At 37.3% G+C, this 15,717-nt stretch overlaps 1 protein-coding gene across 4 annotated transcripts in view; it reads right to left on the bottom strand.

Moving 5' to 3' along the window:
* Nucleotides 1–10,286, bottom strand: part of EEF1E1 (eukaryotic translation elongation factor 1 epsilon 1) — a 41,866-nt gene extending 31,580 nt beyond the window's left edge. For 3 of the 4 annotated variants that reach the window (XR_009222137.1, XM_058555302.1, XM_058555301.1), the window contains exons 1-2: nt 10,178–10,286; nt 6,021–6,221 (exon numbers count right to left, since the gene is read on the bottom strand). Coding sequence is in view for 3 of the 4 variants with exons in the window: in XM_058555302.1 (XP_058411285.1) it covers nt 6,021–6,221; nt 10,178–10,264 (288 nt within the window). In the remaining variant the exon portion in view is untranslated. The remainder of the gene's footprint in view (nt 1–6,020; nt 6,222–10,177) is intronic. The other variant, XM_058555300.1, reaches the window with a different exon arrangement.
* Nucleotides 10,287–15,717: the final 5,431 nt, after the last annotated feature.

The raw sequence follows: 15,717 nt of genomic DNA, 5'->3' as shown, positions 1-15,717 counted from the left end.
TCCTTTTTAAGGATGAATAATATTCCATTCCATTCTAATAATACTCCAAATATACATTTGGTTTATCCATTCATCCATCAATGGACATTATAGACATTTAGGTTGTTTCCACCTTTCAGCTATTGTGAATACTTTTGCTATGAACATGAGTGTACAAATATCTCTTTGAGACCCAGTTTGAATTCTTTTGAGTATATATCCTCAAGTGGAATTCTTGGATCATATGGTAATTCTATTTTTAATCTTTTGAGGAATCGCCATACTGTTTTTCACAGCAGTTGCACCATTTTACATTCCCACCAACAGTGCATAAGGTTTCCAATTTCTGCACATCCCCGCCAACATTTGTTATATTCTGTTTTTTTGGTAGTAGCCAACCTAATGGACTTGACGTGATATCTCATTGGGGTTTTGATTTACATTTCCCTAATGATTAGTGATGGTGAGCATCTTTTCATATGCTTGTTAGCTTTGTCTATCTTCTATGGAGAAATGTCTACTCAAGTCTTTGTTCATTTTTTAACTGGGTTCTTAGTTTTTTTGTTGTTGAGTTGTAGGAGTTCTTTATATACTTTGGATATTAACCCCTTATCAGATACATGATTTGCAAATATGTTTTCCCATTCCATTGGTTGCCTTTTCACTCAGTTGATTGTCTCTGTTGATGCACAAAGTTTTAAATTTTGATGTAGTCCAATTTATCTCTTTTTACTTTTGTTGCTGTCTTGACATGAGAACGGCCATGTTTGGCCATTCCATGGACCTACAGCTAGCAGCACACAAAGGAATATAAAGCGGCCTTCTATGTGGTGGGAACCGGCCCTTCTCCCACAGAGATAGTTGCAATTTGTAAGATTACAAGACGCTTTGGGCATCGTAGCTCGGGACACGCTGGCCATCTGTGCCAGGCTGGGACGATAGCCAGGGGGCTCAACGCACGTACACACCTGCCGGGCTGGGATGATAGCCAGAGGGCTCAATGCATGTACACCACTGATAACCATTTGTGCACGACAACACCAAATGCTTACTTTGCAAAACCTCACTCTGAAACTTTCCCATACTATATAAGCTGCTAGAAACTGGGGCCTGATGAGAGTCTCGCCTGTGGGGGGTACGCCTTGCCCAGGACCTCTTTCGACCTGCACTCCCGCCTAGCCACGTCAAGTACAGGGACTCTCCCCAGTGTTAGGGCATGGATGTTGTAAGTATCCAATCTGATGTTTCTCTCTCGATCAATCTGATGTTTCTCTTTTCGAATGATCTGATGTTGTTTCCCTTCGGTCGATCTGATGTTTCTTCTTTTCGGTTGATCTGATGTTGTTTCCTCTTTTTATTGACCTATTCGGATCTATTTGCTAGCTCTCACCTTTACCCCTTCCTATATAATAAAGAGTACATTCAGTCCATTTGTTTGTGGTGGAAAGTTTCTTTTACGTCTCTGATCGAATCCATCGAACCTCTTACAACAGTTGCCTGTGCTTTTGGTATCATATCCAAGAAATCATTGCCAAACCAAATGATGTGAAGCTTTTTCCCTATGTTTTCTTCTAAGAGTTTTATAGTTTTAGGTCTTATGTTCAGGATTTTGATCCATTTTGAGTTACTTTTTATATACTGTATAAGGTAAGGGTCCAACTTCATTCTTTTGCAACTGGATATCTAGTTTTTCTAATACCTTAAAGACTCCAGTTTTAAATACAGTACCATTTACAGCTACAGAGAGCTCTCTGTCATTTGTTCTCCAGACAATGATGATCAATTTTTAAAAGGTTATGTTAATTTAGGTATATACAAAAAAGAATTCATTTAAAATCATTACCAAAAAAATACCAATAAGCACTGAGCTCCCTAACTATCCAAAAGGCACTCCTGAAGGAAAAAAAATTTTAAAGTACATGTTAAAAAATTAAATAAAAATCTTAGAAGATCTTAATCTAAATTAGAAGTATTGTTTGAGGTCGGCCCCAGTGGCCTAGTGGTTAATTTCGGCACGTTCCACTTCAGCGGCCCAGGTTCCGTTCCCAGGGGTGGACCTACACCACTGGTCTGTCAGTGCCCATGCTGTGGTGGTGGCTCATGCACAAAAAAAAAAAAAGGGGAGGATTGGCAGCTGATGTTAGCTCTGGGTGAACCTTCCAAAAAGAAAAAGAAGTATTGTCTGACAGACCAGCATGAATAAGTCAATGAGTTTCCTGAGAAAAGAAAAAAAAAATCTAGATAAAAAGTATTATATGAATACTTTTGGTCGCTCTCAAAATTAACATGTAATTTAACAGCACAGGAATTGATGTTAAATTATATTCAAATTAAATGAGACAAAAGATTCACATAACCTTCAGTAAAAGGTTTATAAATAGGTTACATGAAGTAATATCAGATATTCTCACAGGCTGCTCTAAATACTAGTTATTAAACACTGTCCAGCATTTATTCTGGAAAAATTCAAGCTGTAGAGAGAGCATTTTGTTTTAATTCTCAAATCACATCTCAAATGCCTGGTACATAGTGGTTCAGTACTTAGTAAATACTTGCTGAATTGAATTTAATCTCTTTGAGTTTGCCCATGTCTCTATTTAAAGACAGTCATTTTCAAAACGGTATATGAATATGAAATTGCTGGGGTGGTACAATGAGGACATAAAGGGATGCGGACAGAAATGAGGAGAAAAAGGCAGAAGAATCAAAATAAAATTTGGGTAGGGAGGGTAAAATATGTTGGTATATTAGGGGCTACCACTTAAATTCTATAGTAATCCATTGAATTGGAGATAGTTTCTCTTCAAATGAAACAACTTTGATAAAGTATAAAAATAAAATAAATACATCTTCATTTAATTTTAAGAAGCATTTTAAAAGGTCTGAAATAATAATTTAACACTGCTTTGTAAAGCATATCTATTCTTAAAATAGAATCCATATCTATGTTCTAGTCATGAAGACCTTTGTGTTGTATTCTTTAGTTATAAACTCTAAAAAAATGGAGTTTAAAAAGATTATGATTAGGTAATATTTTTCTGATTAGTGACACAAATCAAATTTTTCCTACCAAACCACAGAATTTCACACATTCAAAATATTCACAGAACAGAACTAATGTCTGATGTTCCTTTCCTTTTTTGTTTTACAAGTCTTTCTGATGCCATTACCAAACTTTTAAAAATATTTTCCCCTATAGAATTCCACCTGATTTTTCTTTTTCCTCCTACCTATTATTAAGCATTCTAATAATATTGAAAAAGCAGTATAATAAACAATTATATATACTTGATCTAGATTCAACAAATGTTAGTGTTTCATAATGTCTGCTTTTTGAAATTCCATATTACCTTAACTATGAGCCATTTAAACTTAGAATCGTGGTTTTTACCACTGAAATGGAACTTTAGAGATAAGAATTAAATCCTTTCATAATATCCTAATAGCAAGAATTTTAAAAATAACCAATAGAGAGAGCCCAGTATAAAAATGGGCAAAGAATACATATAAGCAAATTTTTAAAAACAATGATCATAAGCATTATGAAAAAATGTCACAGCATTAATAATTTTAAGGGAAAAATACAAAGTGAACAAAGAAATCACTTTTTGGTTTGTTTTGGTAATGAAATTTGGGTAGGGAAGGAGAAAAAGGGTAATATACATATCAGCAAGGGTTTTGTGGAAGAGGCCACTCTCAAATACCACCACACTATAATATACTTTTCTGGAAGGCAAATGAGCAAAATAAGCCTTAAAAATGTATATAGCTTTGGCCCAGCAATTTCTCCTGTAGGAATTTAGCCCAAGGAAACAAATGGGAATGTGTGAAAATATTTAGCAACAATCTAGTCACTACACAGGGATAAACTATTTAAATTCTGTTATAACTAAATGATGGAATACTAACAGGTTATCAAAAAGATAGTGTAAGTAAATATCTATGGACATGGAAAGATGTTCACAACAAATTGTCAGTGAACAAAAAAAACAAGTTACAGTGTCCAATAGTTACTCAATTGTAAAATAAAACACAAACACACGTGCATATGAAAAGAAAAAGCATGGAAATACAAAAGGGGTTCAATAAATATTTGATGACTGAACATAAGTGTTACTAACAGTTCTCTCTTGACAGTGGGACTACAAATGTTTGAAATTCTTTTACTTCTTTTATATTTCCTACATTTCTATAATAAATATTTACTGCCTTTAAAATAAAAATACTATCATGAAATAGCAAAAAGCAAAGCAAAACAGAAAATAACCCTTTCTCATGTGTGCTTATGTAGCCAAAAATCACACTGCAGTCCATTACCCATATATTTGTTTCCCCCACTGGTCCGAGTTCTGTAAGGGCAGGGACTGTGCCTGATGGGCACTGATTCACTAGCCCCTGGAACTACATGTATCTGGCACATCGTTGTAGGTACAGATGAGCAAACTGTGGCAGAACAAGGACCACAATCCAAGTCACCCAGTGCCTTGTACGTTTCAAAAATGGCAATATCTCCAGTCAGATTCTCCTGCTTGAAATTTCAGATAATAATATTTACATACCCCAGATACAACATTTTGGTGGAATTCCTTCTATGCTCCTAATACCATACCTATGAACACAACTTTTGGACTTATAAACCCAATTCAATGAAATCCTGTTCATATGTTTCAGAATTAAGTATTTGATTACTATCCTTTCTTTTGGAAAATGAAAAGAGATAGTTCTATTTACTTCTCATTTGCCTGAAGTCTCACGTTCCATGAGAAGGAAGACACGCTTGCTCCCTCTGGCAATGCTGCCAAGCACGGCAGGCGGCAGAGGGAAGGGTCAGCATGGACATTAAGGATGAACAGTTGATCACGACAGACCTATAAAGGAACAAGGCCTGAAATTCATTTTCCACCAGTTCTCTTGATGGTATCATCAAGAATATAGTTTAAACCATTTTCCCTAGAGTGACAAATGAAAACCTTTCAATACTATAAGATGTTCTTGAACAACTTATATTACCAATTTATATGTTAATGGGAATAAAATTAGGTAACAGAGGGGATTCCTGCAATGATATGTGGTTGTCTGGATGATCTCTAAGGTTTCCTCAAATTTTAAGCTTAAAAAAAAAAACAGCAGGGGGCAGCCTGGTGGCGTAGTGGTTAAGTTCACGTGCCCTGCTTCAGTGGCCCAGGGTTCACAGGCTTGGATCCTGGGCGCGGACCTACACACCTCTCATCAAGCCATGCTGTGGCAGCATCCCACATACAAAAATAGAGGAGGATGGGCACAGATATTAGCTCAGCGACAATCTCCCTCAGCAAAAAAGAGGAAGATGGGCAACAGACATTAGCTCAGGGCCAATATTCCTCACCAAAATGAAAAACAAAAACAAAAATAACTGCTTCATTTTTATTAAAATAATTAAAAAAAAATCTCATTTGGAATGTTTTTCATTCCTGGTGACTCTGGAGCTATATGCAGTTTGTATTTTATATCAATAGATTCTTTTATTCTAATCTGACTTCTTTGGAAAGAAAATATAAATCCTAAAGCAATAAGTCAGATCAATCAGACAATTTTTTTCCAACTACAACCTTCAAAGATTCTGATGCCCCCTTGCCTTTGAGACAGTACTTTATTGCTTCAGGAATCAGGGCTGCTGAGTGGGGGCAAAAATATTAAGCCATCACATAAAAAAAAGCATTTTTGACATTTTTGACAAACCATAATTATTGACAATGATGAGTGTTATGAAGGAAAAGCATAGGGTGCTGTGTTATGAAGGAAAAGCATATAGAACAAGGAACAGCACCTGTCTAAGCGAGAGGTAGTCAAGGACGTTTCTGAGGAAGGGGTATCTAAGCTGAGATCTGAAGGGAGAAGGCTGGCAGACTATGCTCCAGGCAAAGGTAGTAACAGGTACAAACTGCCCTGAGGCAGACGGAAACAAGTAAAGAAGGCCAACAGCTTCAGCTATTGACTCTCAGGGGAGAGAGACTCCTGCTGTTAATAGTCATGCATTTCAGCCTGTAAAGAAGTCTAGATACCTTCAACAGAGTGCGGATGTCATCTTTGCTGGAGTGTCCGTCTACCCGAGTTACCCTGTACTCTAACCACTGTTGAACTATTGCTTTTTCTTCTGCTGTGCTCCCAAGCAAATGTTCTTTGTTGGCTTGCTTGACTAGATGAGCAGCTATAGTAGTCAATCCTGTTAGACTTGGGCCATTGTTTGTTTGAAGAACTGGAATCTTAAAAAGAAAAAAAAAATTCTTCACATAAATTTAAAAAACATTTACCATCACGACTGTAAGTTTTAAGTAATTGCGAAATCCCTCAAGTGTTTTTTCAAATACTCTAAGATACTAAATTATGTACAAATGAAAGTCAGAAAACTAGCAGTTAGATAATTTACACTTGATAACAGATGCTTGATGATGAAACTGGTAATAACACTGCAAAAATCATAATGTTTCTACATAATTTGTAACTGTGTATGTACAAAAAGAGAAGGTAGAAATCCTAATAATACTGCATTAATTTCGATCAAGTTTATCCATACCCTGTTTTAGCAAGGTGAACATACTTAAATAAACCTGACTTCTGTAATAACAAAAATAAGAAAAAATTATAGTAACACTGAGTTCATGTTGATTTGTTAGAACCACCAAATGGGATCTAGGCTGGCTTTATTGATATGTGATCTAATATAATTAGCTATCTCATTAACTAGGTATGGACTGTGATGGTGACTTGGTTGCCATGGATTGCATATTCATCAATTTTGGAGTCATTTAAAGTGAGGTCACTTTAAATGGCGGCCAATATTTCATGTTTTAAAAAAGTTCCAAAATATAATTGAGACTAATGTAATAAAGTCTAGGCTCCAGGTAATCTTCTGAAAAATAATCCTACTTTTTTTGTTTCCCCTATTATAACAGCAATACAAAGGGTCAGATTATAAGAAATTGCTAATTAATTTAAATGTTCTTGATGTAAAGCTAAGTGAAGCATTGTGAGAATTTAAAAGAAAATGGAAAGTATCATCTAGTGGGGAGACCTACCAACTATAAATGACAAGTGTACCATCTAACCAACCTAAGCAAACCAAAAGAGAATATTTTCTTGGGAAGACTGCTGCTCTTTTCAGCCATGAAATAGTATCTCATATAATGATTTACACTTCCGAGGACACTTTCATACTCATATCTAGTCCTAGGTCAACAGGATGTACATGGAGAGATTAACATTTTACGGATACAGATTGAAAGGTTACCTCCAGAAATTAAAGGAAGTAACTACAGGTACTCCCCACTTTCCACTTCACCTACTACTTCCTATTCACTACTTAGCTCCTTGAATTCTCACTTTTGCCTTCACACTCAAATGAAACCACTACCTGTAAGATCACCAATAATTTTCTTTAAAAAATGCATTAGTGGGGCTGGCCCTGTGGCTTAGCCGTTAAGTGCGCACACTCCGCTACTGGTGGCCCGGGTTCGGATCCCGGGTGCGCACCGACGCACTGCTTCTCCAGCCATGCTGAGGCTGCGTCCCACGTACAGCAACTAGAAGGACGTGCAGCTATGACATACAACTATCTACTGGGGCTTTGGGGAAAAAAAAGGAGGGTTGGCAATAGATGTTAGCTCAGAGCCGGTCTTCCTCAGCAAAAAGAGGAGGATTAGCATGGATATTAGCTTAGGGCTGATCTTGCTCACAAAAAAAAAAAAAAAAAAGCATTAGGGCCGGCCCCCTGGCTTAGTGGTTAAGTGCGCGCGCTCCTCTACTGGCGGCCCGGGTTCGGATCCCAGGCGCACTGACGCACCGCTTCTCCAGCCATCCTGAGGCCGCGGCCCACATACAGCAACTAGAAGGATGTGCAACTATGACATACAACTATCTACGGGGGCTTTGGGGAAAAAAAGGAGGAGGATTGGTAATAGATGTTAGCTCAGAGCCGGTCTTCCTCAGCAAAAAGAGGAAGATTAGCATGGATGTTAGCTCAGGACTGATCTTCCTCACAAAAAAAAACAAAAAATGCATTAAAAGAAAACAATATGGAACCCTCTAGGGGTGCTGGTAATGTTCTAGCTTTGACTGTGTAGTTACCTGGGTGTGTTCACTTTGTGGTAACTCATCGAGACTTGTGTGCTTTTCTGAATGTATCTTATACTAAAAAAGAAAGAAAGAAACTTGCAATTGTTGAGTGTGGGGGGAAAATGACAATTCTAAAGAGAATTATTTATAAAAATAAATTATGCACAACCCCATCACAGTTACTCAAAAAATTCCCAATTACTTCCTCATCTAATCATTACATCTTTTAAGACAGGTAAGTAACCTCATCCTCTTTTTATAGGTAAAGAACCAAGCTCACCAAGTTTGTAATGGCACAGTCAGGGTGTGACAAAAGCGTAATTGGCTCCAAAATCCACTCTCTTTCCTTTACACAATCTAAAGTATACAAATCTTATGCAGTTGCAATCATGGGACACATACTATTTTCACATTCATCTTAAGGTTCCATGGTCTTCAAAGTAATCACTTTCAATGGCTATATAAGCAATATTCCAATGTGCTGATGTACCATAATTGAATGAACCATTCTCCTAGAGCTGGATCTCTGGATTGTTTTCAATTTTTAATTATTACTGGTAACGTTCGAGAATGTCTTACTGCTGTCAGTTGTCTTCCCCAAAAATGACTGAATCTTATCACATATTCTCAACCTTTTCTCCAAACACATAAACAGAAACTTTCAATAGCTGTCATCCACTAAAAAAAAAAAAATTAATTAAAATAAAATAAGAAATGACACTCTGAACTCCCAAGCCTTCAAAATTGGGCCTCAAACCATAGTTTTGGGTTTACACTGCATTACATCACTCATCATATTGCTCTACCTGTTGCCCCAAATTTCCCAATCTTTCATAATTTATTGGTCTTACACACTTTAAACACCAGCTTTTAACTGAAATGTACAAACCTATTCTTATGGTCCGAATTAACTTTCTCCTCCACAATGTTTCTCTCCATTTTGTAAATATTCTGTTCTGCTTTAAATTAGTTGCTGAAGGCTGTTTCTCATACTAGATGATAAGCTCCCTGAAGGCAAGACTCACCTTTTGGCAATGCTCCTTAAAAAACAGAAACCAAACTAGGGAGCAGTGGCTGAAGGGAAGGAATCCGCATGAGGCCAGAAGAAAAAGCAAAAGCAGGAAGCTCTGGCTCCAATGCCTATTCTGCCACCAATGAGAGGGCTGATCTTAGGCAAGTCATATATCCTTTCTAGATTTCAGTCTAACTTACTGTAAAAAACTACAACACGACAGTTTTCGAGACATGAGTTTAACATGGACCAAAATGAAAAACAGAAAAAGTACGAACCAAAATTAAAACGTCATCGGGGAAAAATCTCAAAGGGATAAAAAAGTGTATACATTCAAAGTTGTCTTCCTACAATCATTCTCCTCTAACACATTCCCTCCACCGCAAACACCGATCTTTATAAAACACAAATGTCCTTCAATGCCCTGAGAAATCCGGGTCCTTACACCTCATCAGTCAATCTCATGCCGTGTAACTTTCCCTCTTATTCTCTGCACGTTGCACAATGAACTTGATATCACAAGGCCTCAGAAAAGCCTTCCCCGAATCTCCCAGACTGGGCCAACACCCAAGATGGGCTCTCTCAAACGTCTACGATTCAACGTAGCACTTTTCAGTACTGTAATTAGAATAGCTGCAATGTTTGTCCACCCAGCTGTAAAGCAAGCTTTCTGAGGGGAGGGAGCGTCTGCCTTAACCACCGCTGTATGCCCTAGGTCTCGCACAGTTCTCCTTGGCACCCTGTCAGCTCTCTGCAGTAGTTGCGTAAAGCTGAATGAAACGTACTGTTCCAGTAAATGCTGTCGTCACTGAACGCGAACGCGGGGCCTCCAGGTTGGTCTATCTAAAGGCTCTCTGAGGACCCTCCTCGCTTTCCCAGAATGGGATGATGACAATTTCCAAGAGGAAAAGTTCAGGCCAGGCCCACCAGAGCAGGTTCCCTTCCTCTCTCCAGCCCAGGCACGGCGCGGACACGTGGGGAGCCCAGGAGCCGCATCCTCGCTCCGCCCGCCTTTGCCGGCCGGCCCAGCCCTACCCGGGCTCAGCAGGCCCCGCTCCTATCCACCTCCACCTCCGCGCCGCCTCCGTTTCTCACCTGGCGTTCGCCCTGGGCGCTGTATTTGTTCCCTTTACTCAGCCCCAGAGACTTCTCCAGCAGTGTCAGCTCTGCGGCCGCCGCCATCTTCCGGCCGAGCTCCTGGCAGAGGCGGGACCGGGACAGCAAGGATCTCCGGCATTGGCGGGGAGGGAAGTCCTGCTGCCACGAACGTCAGCGGCTATTGGCTAAACGGAAGGGGGCGTGGAAGGCGCGGCTGTGCGTAGGAGGCGGGGCTAAGGGAAGGGGCGGGGCCGACTAATCGGTGTGAGACAGGTGGAGCGCGAGGGCAAAGCTTAATGCTCTGAGCTTTTGGAGCCCTGAAAGACTTGCTCTCAGAGCTGGGCGGGTACCTGCCAACCTCTAAACCGCCGGCTCTTGGCCTGGCTGCTAGAGTTAACTGGTTAACTCATTTGGCATGCTAAGAGACTTTTTATCCATAATTGGAACCGAAATTTACCTTAGTTTGACTCAGGAATCTGTGAATTTGAACAATCGAATTGAATAGCAAAGAGTTCACAATTTATTAGGCATTTCTAACATTTAGCGTTGTTCATGGGAATTTTAATTGTATTGTAATGGTGAATTGGAAAAACTAATTTTTCTTCTGCCAATCTGCAGCTCAATAGTAGCAGGAGAATTATAAATTTAAAGATTATTCATAGAGCACTGGGTATCTTAGATAGTATCAAGTAATTCCTATAGCCTAAGAAAATCAGCCACTGATAGTTTAAATGATCTTTTATTTGCAATACCAGAAAGATAAAGTAGTGATATAATTTATGTAGCTTTTGGTATGTAAACAAACAATGCACATAGCGTTTTCCCCCTAAGTTGCTGTATTCTTATATCTTCAAAGTAGAAAATGGATAGTGTATGTTGAAGCCTTGAATATTCCCAAAAGATTTCTGAAAATAAAAAAAAATTTCCACATTGAAGAATGAATAACCAAAATGTGTATTAGTCTGAGAGAAATGGAAATGAAATACTAGAAGGTAGTTAATCACTAAATCAGAAATATAGAAGTTTAGTGGGGAATGCTGTCACTGTTGATGCCTTCTTTACCTCAAAATGCTTAATGAGTTAACACTGGCAGCAGAAGTAAACGTAAGGAAAAGAGAATTTGGCCAAATCAACATAAACAAAATACAAAGGAAGTTCCAGTATAAGTGGATTGCTGTGCATTAATTATCTGTTTGTTTTCCATATAGGGAATTGAAACACTGTTTCACTACTTCCAAAAAGGCCAGTCCTCTGAGAGAATTTACATATCTATTTTCAGTGATGAGGTACACTTTTTGCTTATAATAATTATTTTTTAAAAAATTTCACAGTTATCTAATTCCAGTGAGTGGTATATTTAAAATAGGCTTGACCTAAATGACCTAACCTGAGATATGAGCTCCAGTATAAAGTATCTGAATGGATATTCACCCAAATGATAAAAGTGATAACTTCGGGGAAGTAAGATTGGATAAATGGGTGAAATATTACTTTTTAATCTATGAACTTTGATTTGAATTATTGCAGATAGATTTTGTAATTAAAAAGAAAGTTTGTCTGTTTTAATGTAGTTATAAGCTTCTTTCTTCCGTTCAAGTCCTGAAGGTTTTTAACCTTGAATTTCCTTTTCTTTTCTGGTATTCTTACTTTTGTTGTGGATGTTTATGACTAGGGAAGAAAATTGGTTGACCACGGCAGCACTTCTGAGATGAAAAGGAAGGGAGGTGATGCCACATAAGAAGAAGCAGATTTAAACTGGATTTCAGGAGCCAGAGGTTCTAGTCTCTGTTCAGCACTAACTAGTTGTGTCACTCTAGGCAGGCAGTTAACCCCATTGGGACTCAGTTTCCCCAAGTATAACCCAATGGGCTTGGATTAGATAATCTCTCTGGTTCCTTTTGGTGTTGACATGCTTTCTTTCAATATTTAAAGTCAACCTGTGTTTCACTTTTTGCCTTAAGGTGAACATGTATTTTTGTATACTTTTGCATTAAAGTGAACATGTATTTTTGTACTACTAATGTAATTTTGTAATTGTACGTTTGTAGTGGAGACCACACTACTAGTGCAATTTTGGTGGCTGGAAGAGCCTTTTGCTGTGGCCAACTGTGGCGTATAAATATAGTGGCTTGCTTGTTTTGAACAGAATTTAGGGGTGGCCATAGAGAGAGGGGTCTCGATTTCCCTGTCCTACTCTCTACTGTTAATACCAAGCCTCCTGACTTTTACACCCGGTCCTGCACATAAAGCTTATTACCTTCGCTTTCTGAGTTTAACAGACTAAAAAGATCCCAAGAAGCGTTTGAGTTTTGACATTCAGTGCCCAGACAAAGGGAACTGAATATATCTTTAATGAATGCAATCTATTTCAGAAACTTCAAGATGATCTAGTGTGGCTGCCTCTGTATCCATTATTTGCCTCCTCTGGGAACCCAGAAGGAAACAAATACTTGCTAAGCACTATTGTGTGTTAGGTGCTTTAGCGTAAGTTATATCATTCAGTCTTCACAACAATAATGGGAGTTGTGTGGCCTCCAGCTAGCAGTCTGGTCTTTTGGATGCAAACAACAGTGTCTACTCTGATTAATTTAAGCAGAGGAGGGACATGTTAAAGGATTTTAGGAAGTTCACAATAATGTCAAGAAGGCTGAAGAAACAATCTCAAAGCTAGGGTTCCAAAACCAAGCTGGAGAACTGGCCACTGATGTCATGGCTACAAAAGACAAACACCAGAAATTAGATTTTACTGCAGCTACTACTGCTACCAGCACGAATGCCACTTCCACATCAGGAACATGACCTTAAAATCACTAGGAAACTGCTCTTCCCTCACCGTTGCTTTTGAAAGTTGGATGCCCCAGGTTATCAGCTTTTCCAGTACAAATGGCAGCTCCCTACACAGCGTGCTTCCTGACAGTACTCACTTCTGAATCAAAATCTGTGATTGGCAGAATTTAGTCACTTGCTTGTGTCCTGGCTGTAAGGTAATCCAGGAAATTGAGTTTGACTTCTATATTCGAAGGGCATTGATTATATATTTATCTCTAGTACTGTGACTAAATGATCAAAATAAAGGAGATGTTCATTATGCAATGCTTATCTACTCTGCATTGTAGAAACAATATAACTACCAAAAATATGTAACTATCAAAAACTATAACTATTTGTATAACTACCCAAAAATGAGAAGATGAAGAGCATATGGAAATGAGAACAGCTTGCTGATTGCCTTCTTGATATTAATTAGAAGAAGAAAGCTATTATTTCAAATTAGATGCTGAAGGAGTAGGAGGGAAGGAGAAAGAAAAGATTACTAGCTAATTCCAATATTGTTCATAGTAGGTAACTGATAGGCAGTATCCAAAAGAAGAGGGGATTGAGGTTCTCATATAAAGGTATTATTCTAAAGGTAACCTTAGAACAAAAATACCAACTTTCCTAAATGCTGAAAGAAAAAGAGAAGGCAAGCAAATAAAACAGACCACATAAGTGGATGACTGTATGTCTGTCTGTATGAGTGTATATAATTTATATAGCATAGATAAATATTACAGAACCGAGGCCAAGTATATAGATTATATTACTAAATATATATAGGTTTAACTCACCTGGAAAAAGAAAAGGATTTTCGAATTGGCTAACAAAGCAAAATTCACATTATGTTGTTTACAAGAACACACATAAAACAATATGAAGGGCACTTTATACTGTTAAGGCTACAGTACGGAATAAAGATAAAATAGTGATTAATGTTATGTAGCTAATAACGTGACAAAATTTTCGCTAAAGCAGATACAACAGGAGATGTTAGGAGAAATAGAAACCCAGTACTAATAGGAGGCTTTAATATATCTCTCTCAATCTGAGACAGAGCAAGTAGACAAAAAATCAGGAAGAATACAGAAAATCTAGACAAGATAATCAATAATATAGAATATATACCATATACAAATCTCTGAAACCTGATAAATAAACTCCTTCTGTATTAGTTTCCTATGGCTGCTGTGACACATTTCTATAATCTTGGTGGCTTAAAACAACAGACATTTATTCTCTCACATTCTGGAGGCTACAAGCCTACAATCAGTTTCATTGGGCTGAAATCAAGGTGTTTGCAGGGCTGCATCCTTCTGATAGTCAAGGCCAGCATCTTCAAATCTATTTCTGTTCCATCTTTGCACAGCCTTCTCCTTTGTGTGTGTCACATGTCCCTCTGCCTCTCTCTTGTAAAGACACTTGTGGTTGCATTTAGGGCCCAATCAGATAATCCAGGATAATCTACCCATCTACAAATCCTTAACTCCATCATATCTTTGAAGACCCTTTTTCCTTATAAAGCAATATTTCCAGGTTCTAAGGATTAGGACCTGATATATTCGGGGGGTGACTGTCAGTGAACCATACCTTCTTTTCAAGTGCACATGAACATTTATGAAAATTGATTGTACTTAGGTCACAAAGAAAACACATTTAAAGAGTAAATGCATTCTAAAGAATAAAAATAACAAAAACATGATTCTTTGACCACAATACAATAAAATCAGAAACTAATAATAAAATAAAAAATTTAAAAGGCTTTTTTTAGAAGCATAAAAACAGTCTAATAAACAACTCTTAGGTGAAAGGGGAAACAAGGTGAAATTGCAGAATATCTTGAATCTATGAGATAACAGTTACAGGATGAAAATTTATACTAGGAAATATTTATATTAATAAAAATAAAATAAAATTTAAATCTAGATAAAGAATTTAAAAATAAGCCAAAAGAGAGCAGAAGGAAAGAAGTAGTAAAGATAAAAGAAATGTGTAAGAAAACAACAATAACAAAAAAAGAGTAGAACTTATAAAGTCAAATTACAAAAGTTGAAATATTAACAAACCACTAGCTACTATAGTGAATAAAAAAGGGAGAAAGCATAAATACACAAAATTAGAAGTGACAAGAGGAAAATAACTATCATAACAGAGAAAATTTTAAAAATCTTAAGAGATTTATTTTGTACAAGTCTATAAAAATAAATGTGTAAACAGATGACATTTTCTAGAAAAAATTTTCAGGATAATTTTCTAGAAAAATGCAACATAAAATTGACACCAGTGGGACAGAAATTCTAAGTAGACTAATAATTACTATGGAAGAAATAGAAGAAATAGTAAAAGAGCTTCCCCACAAAAAAATACCAAGTCAAAATGTGTTCACAGGAGGAGTCTATCAAACTTAAAGATCAAATCATCTCAATGCTGGTAAAACTATTCTAGAGCATAGAAGAAGAAGAAAAACTTGGAAATTTGTTTTACGAAGAGAGTAAGAAGAGAGTAAAACATTGGTCCCCAAACCTGTCAAAGATTTTCCCAAACAAGAAAACTACAGAACAATCTCAGTTATAAATATAAATGTAAAAATCATCAATAAAATATTAGCAAATAGAATCCAATAGCATGTTAAAAAATAATACGTCATGGATAAGTAGAATTTATTCCAAGAATGCTAGAGTGGTCCAACATTAGGAAATCAATGAATATAATCCATCATATTA

The sequence above is a fragment of the Diceros bicornis genome, chromosome 14 (assembly GCF_020826845.1).
Source record: "Diceros bicornis minor isolate mBicDic1 chromosome 14, mDicBic1.mat.cur, whole genome shotgun sequence".
In the NCBI taxonomy this organism is placed as follows: domain Eukaryota; kingdom Metazoa; phylum Chordata; class Mammalia; order Perissodactyla; family Rhinocerotidae; genus Diceros; species Diceros bicornis.
Note: the sequence above shows the minus strand (reverse complement) of the source record. Positions and strands in the feature narration are given on the sequence as shown.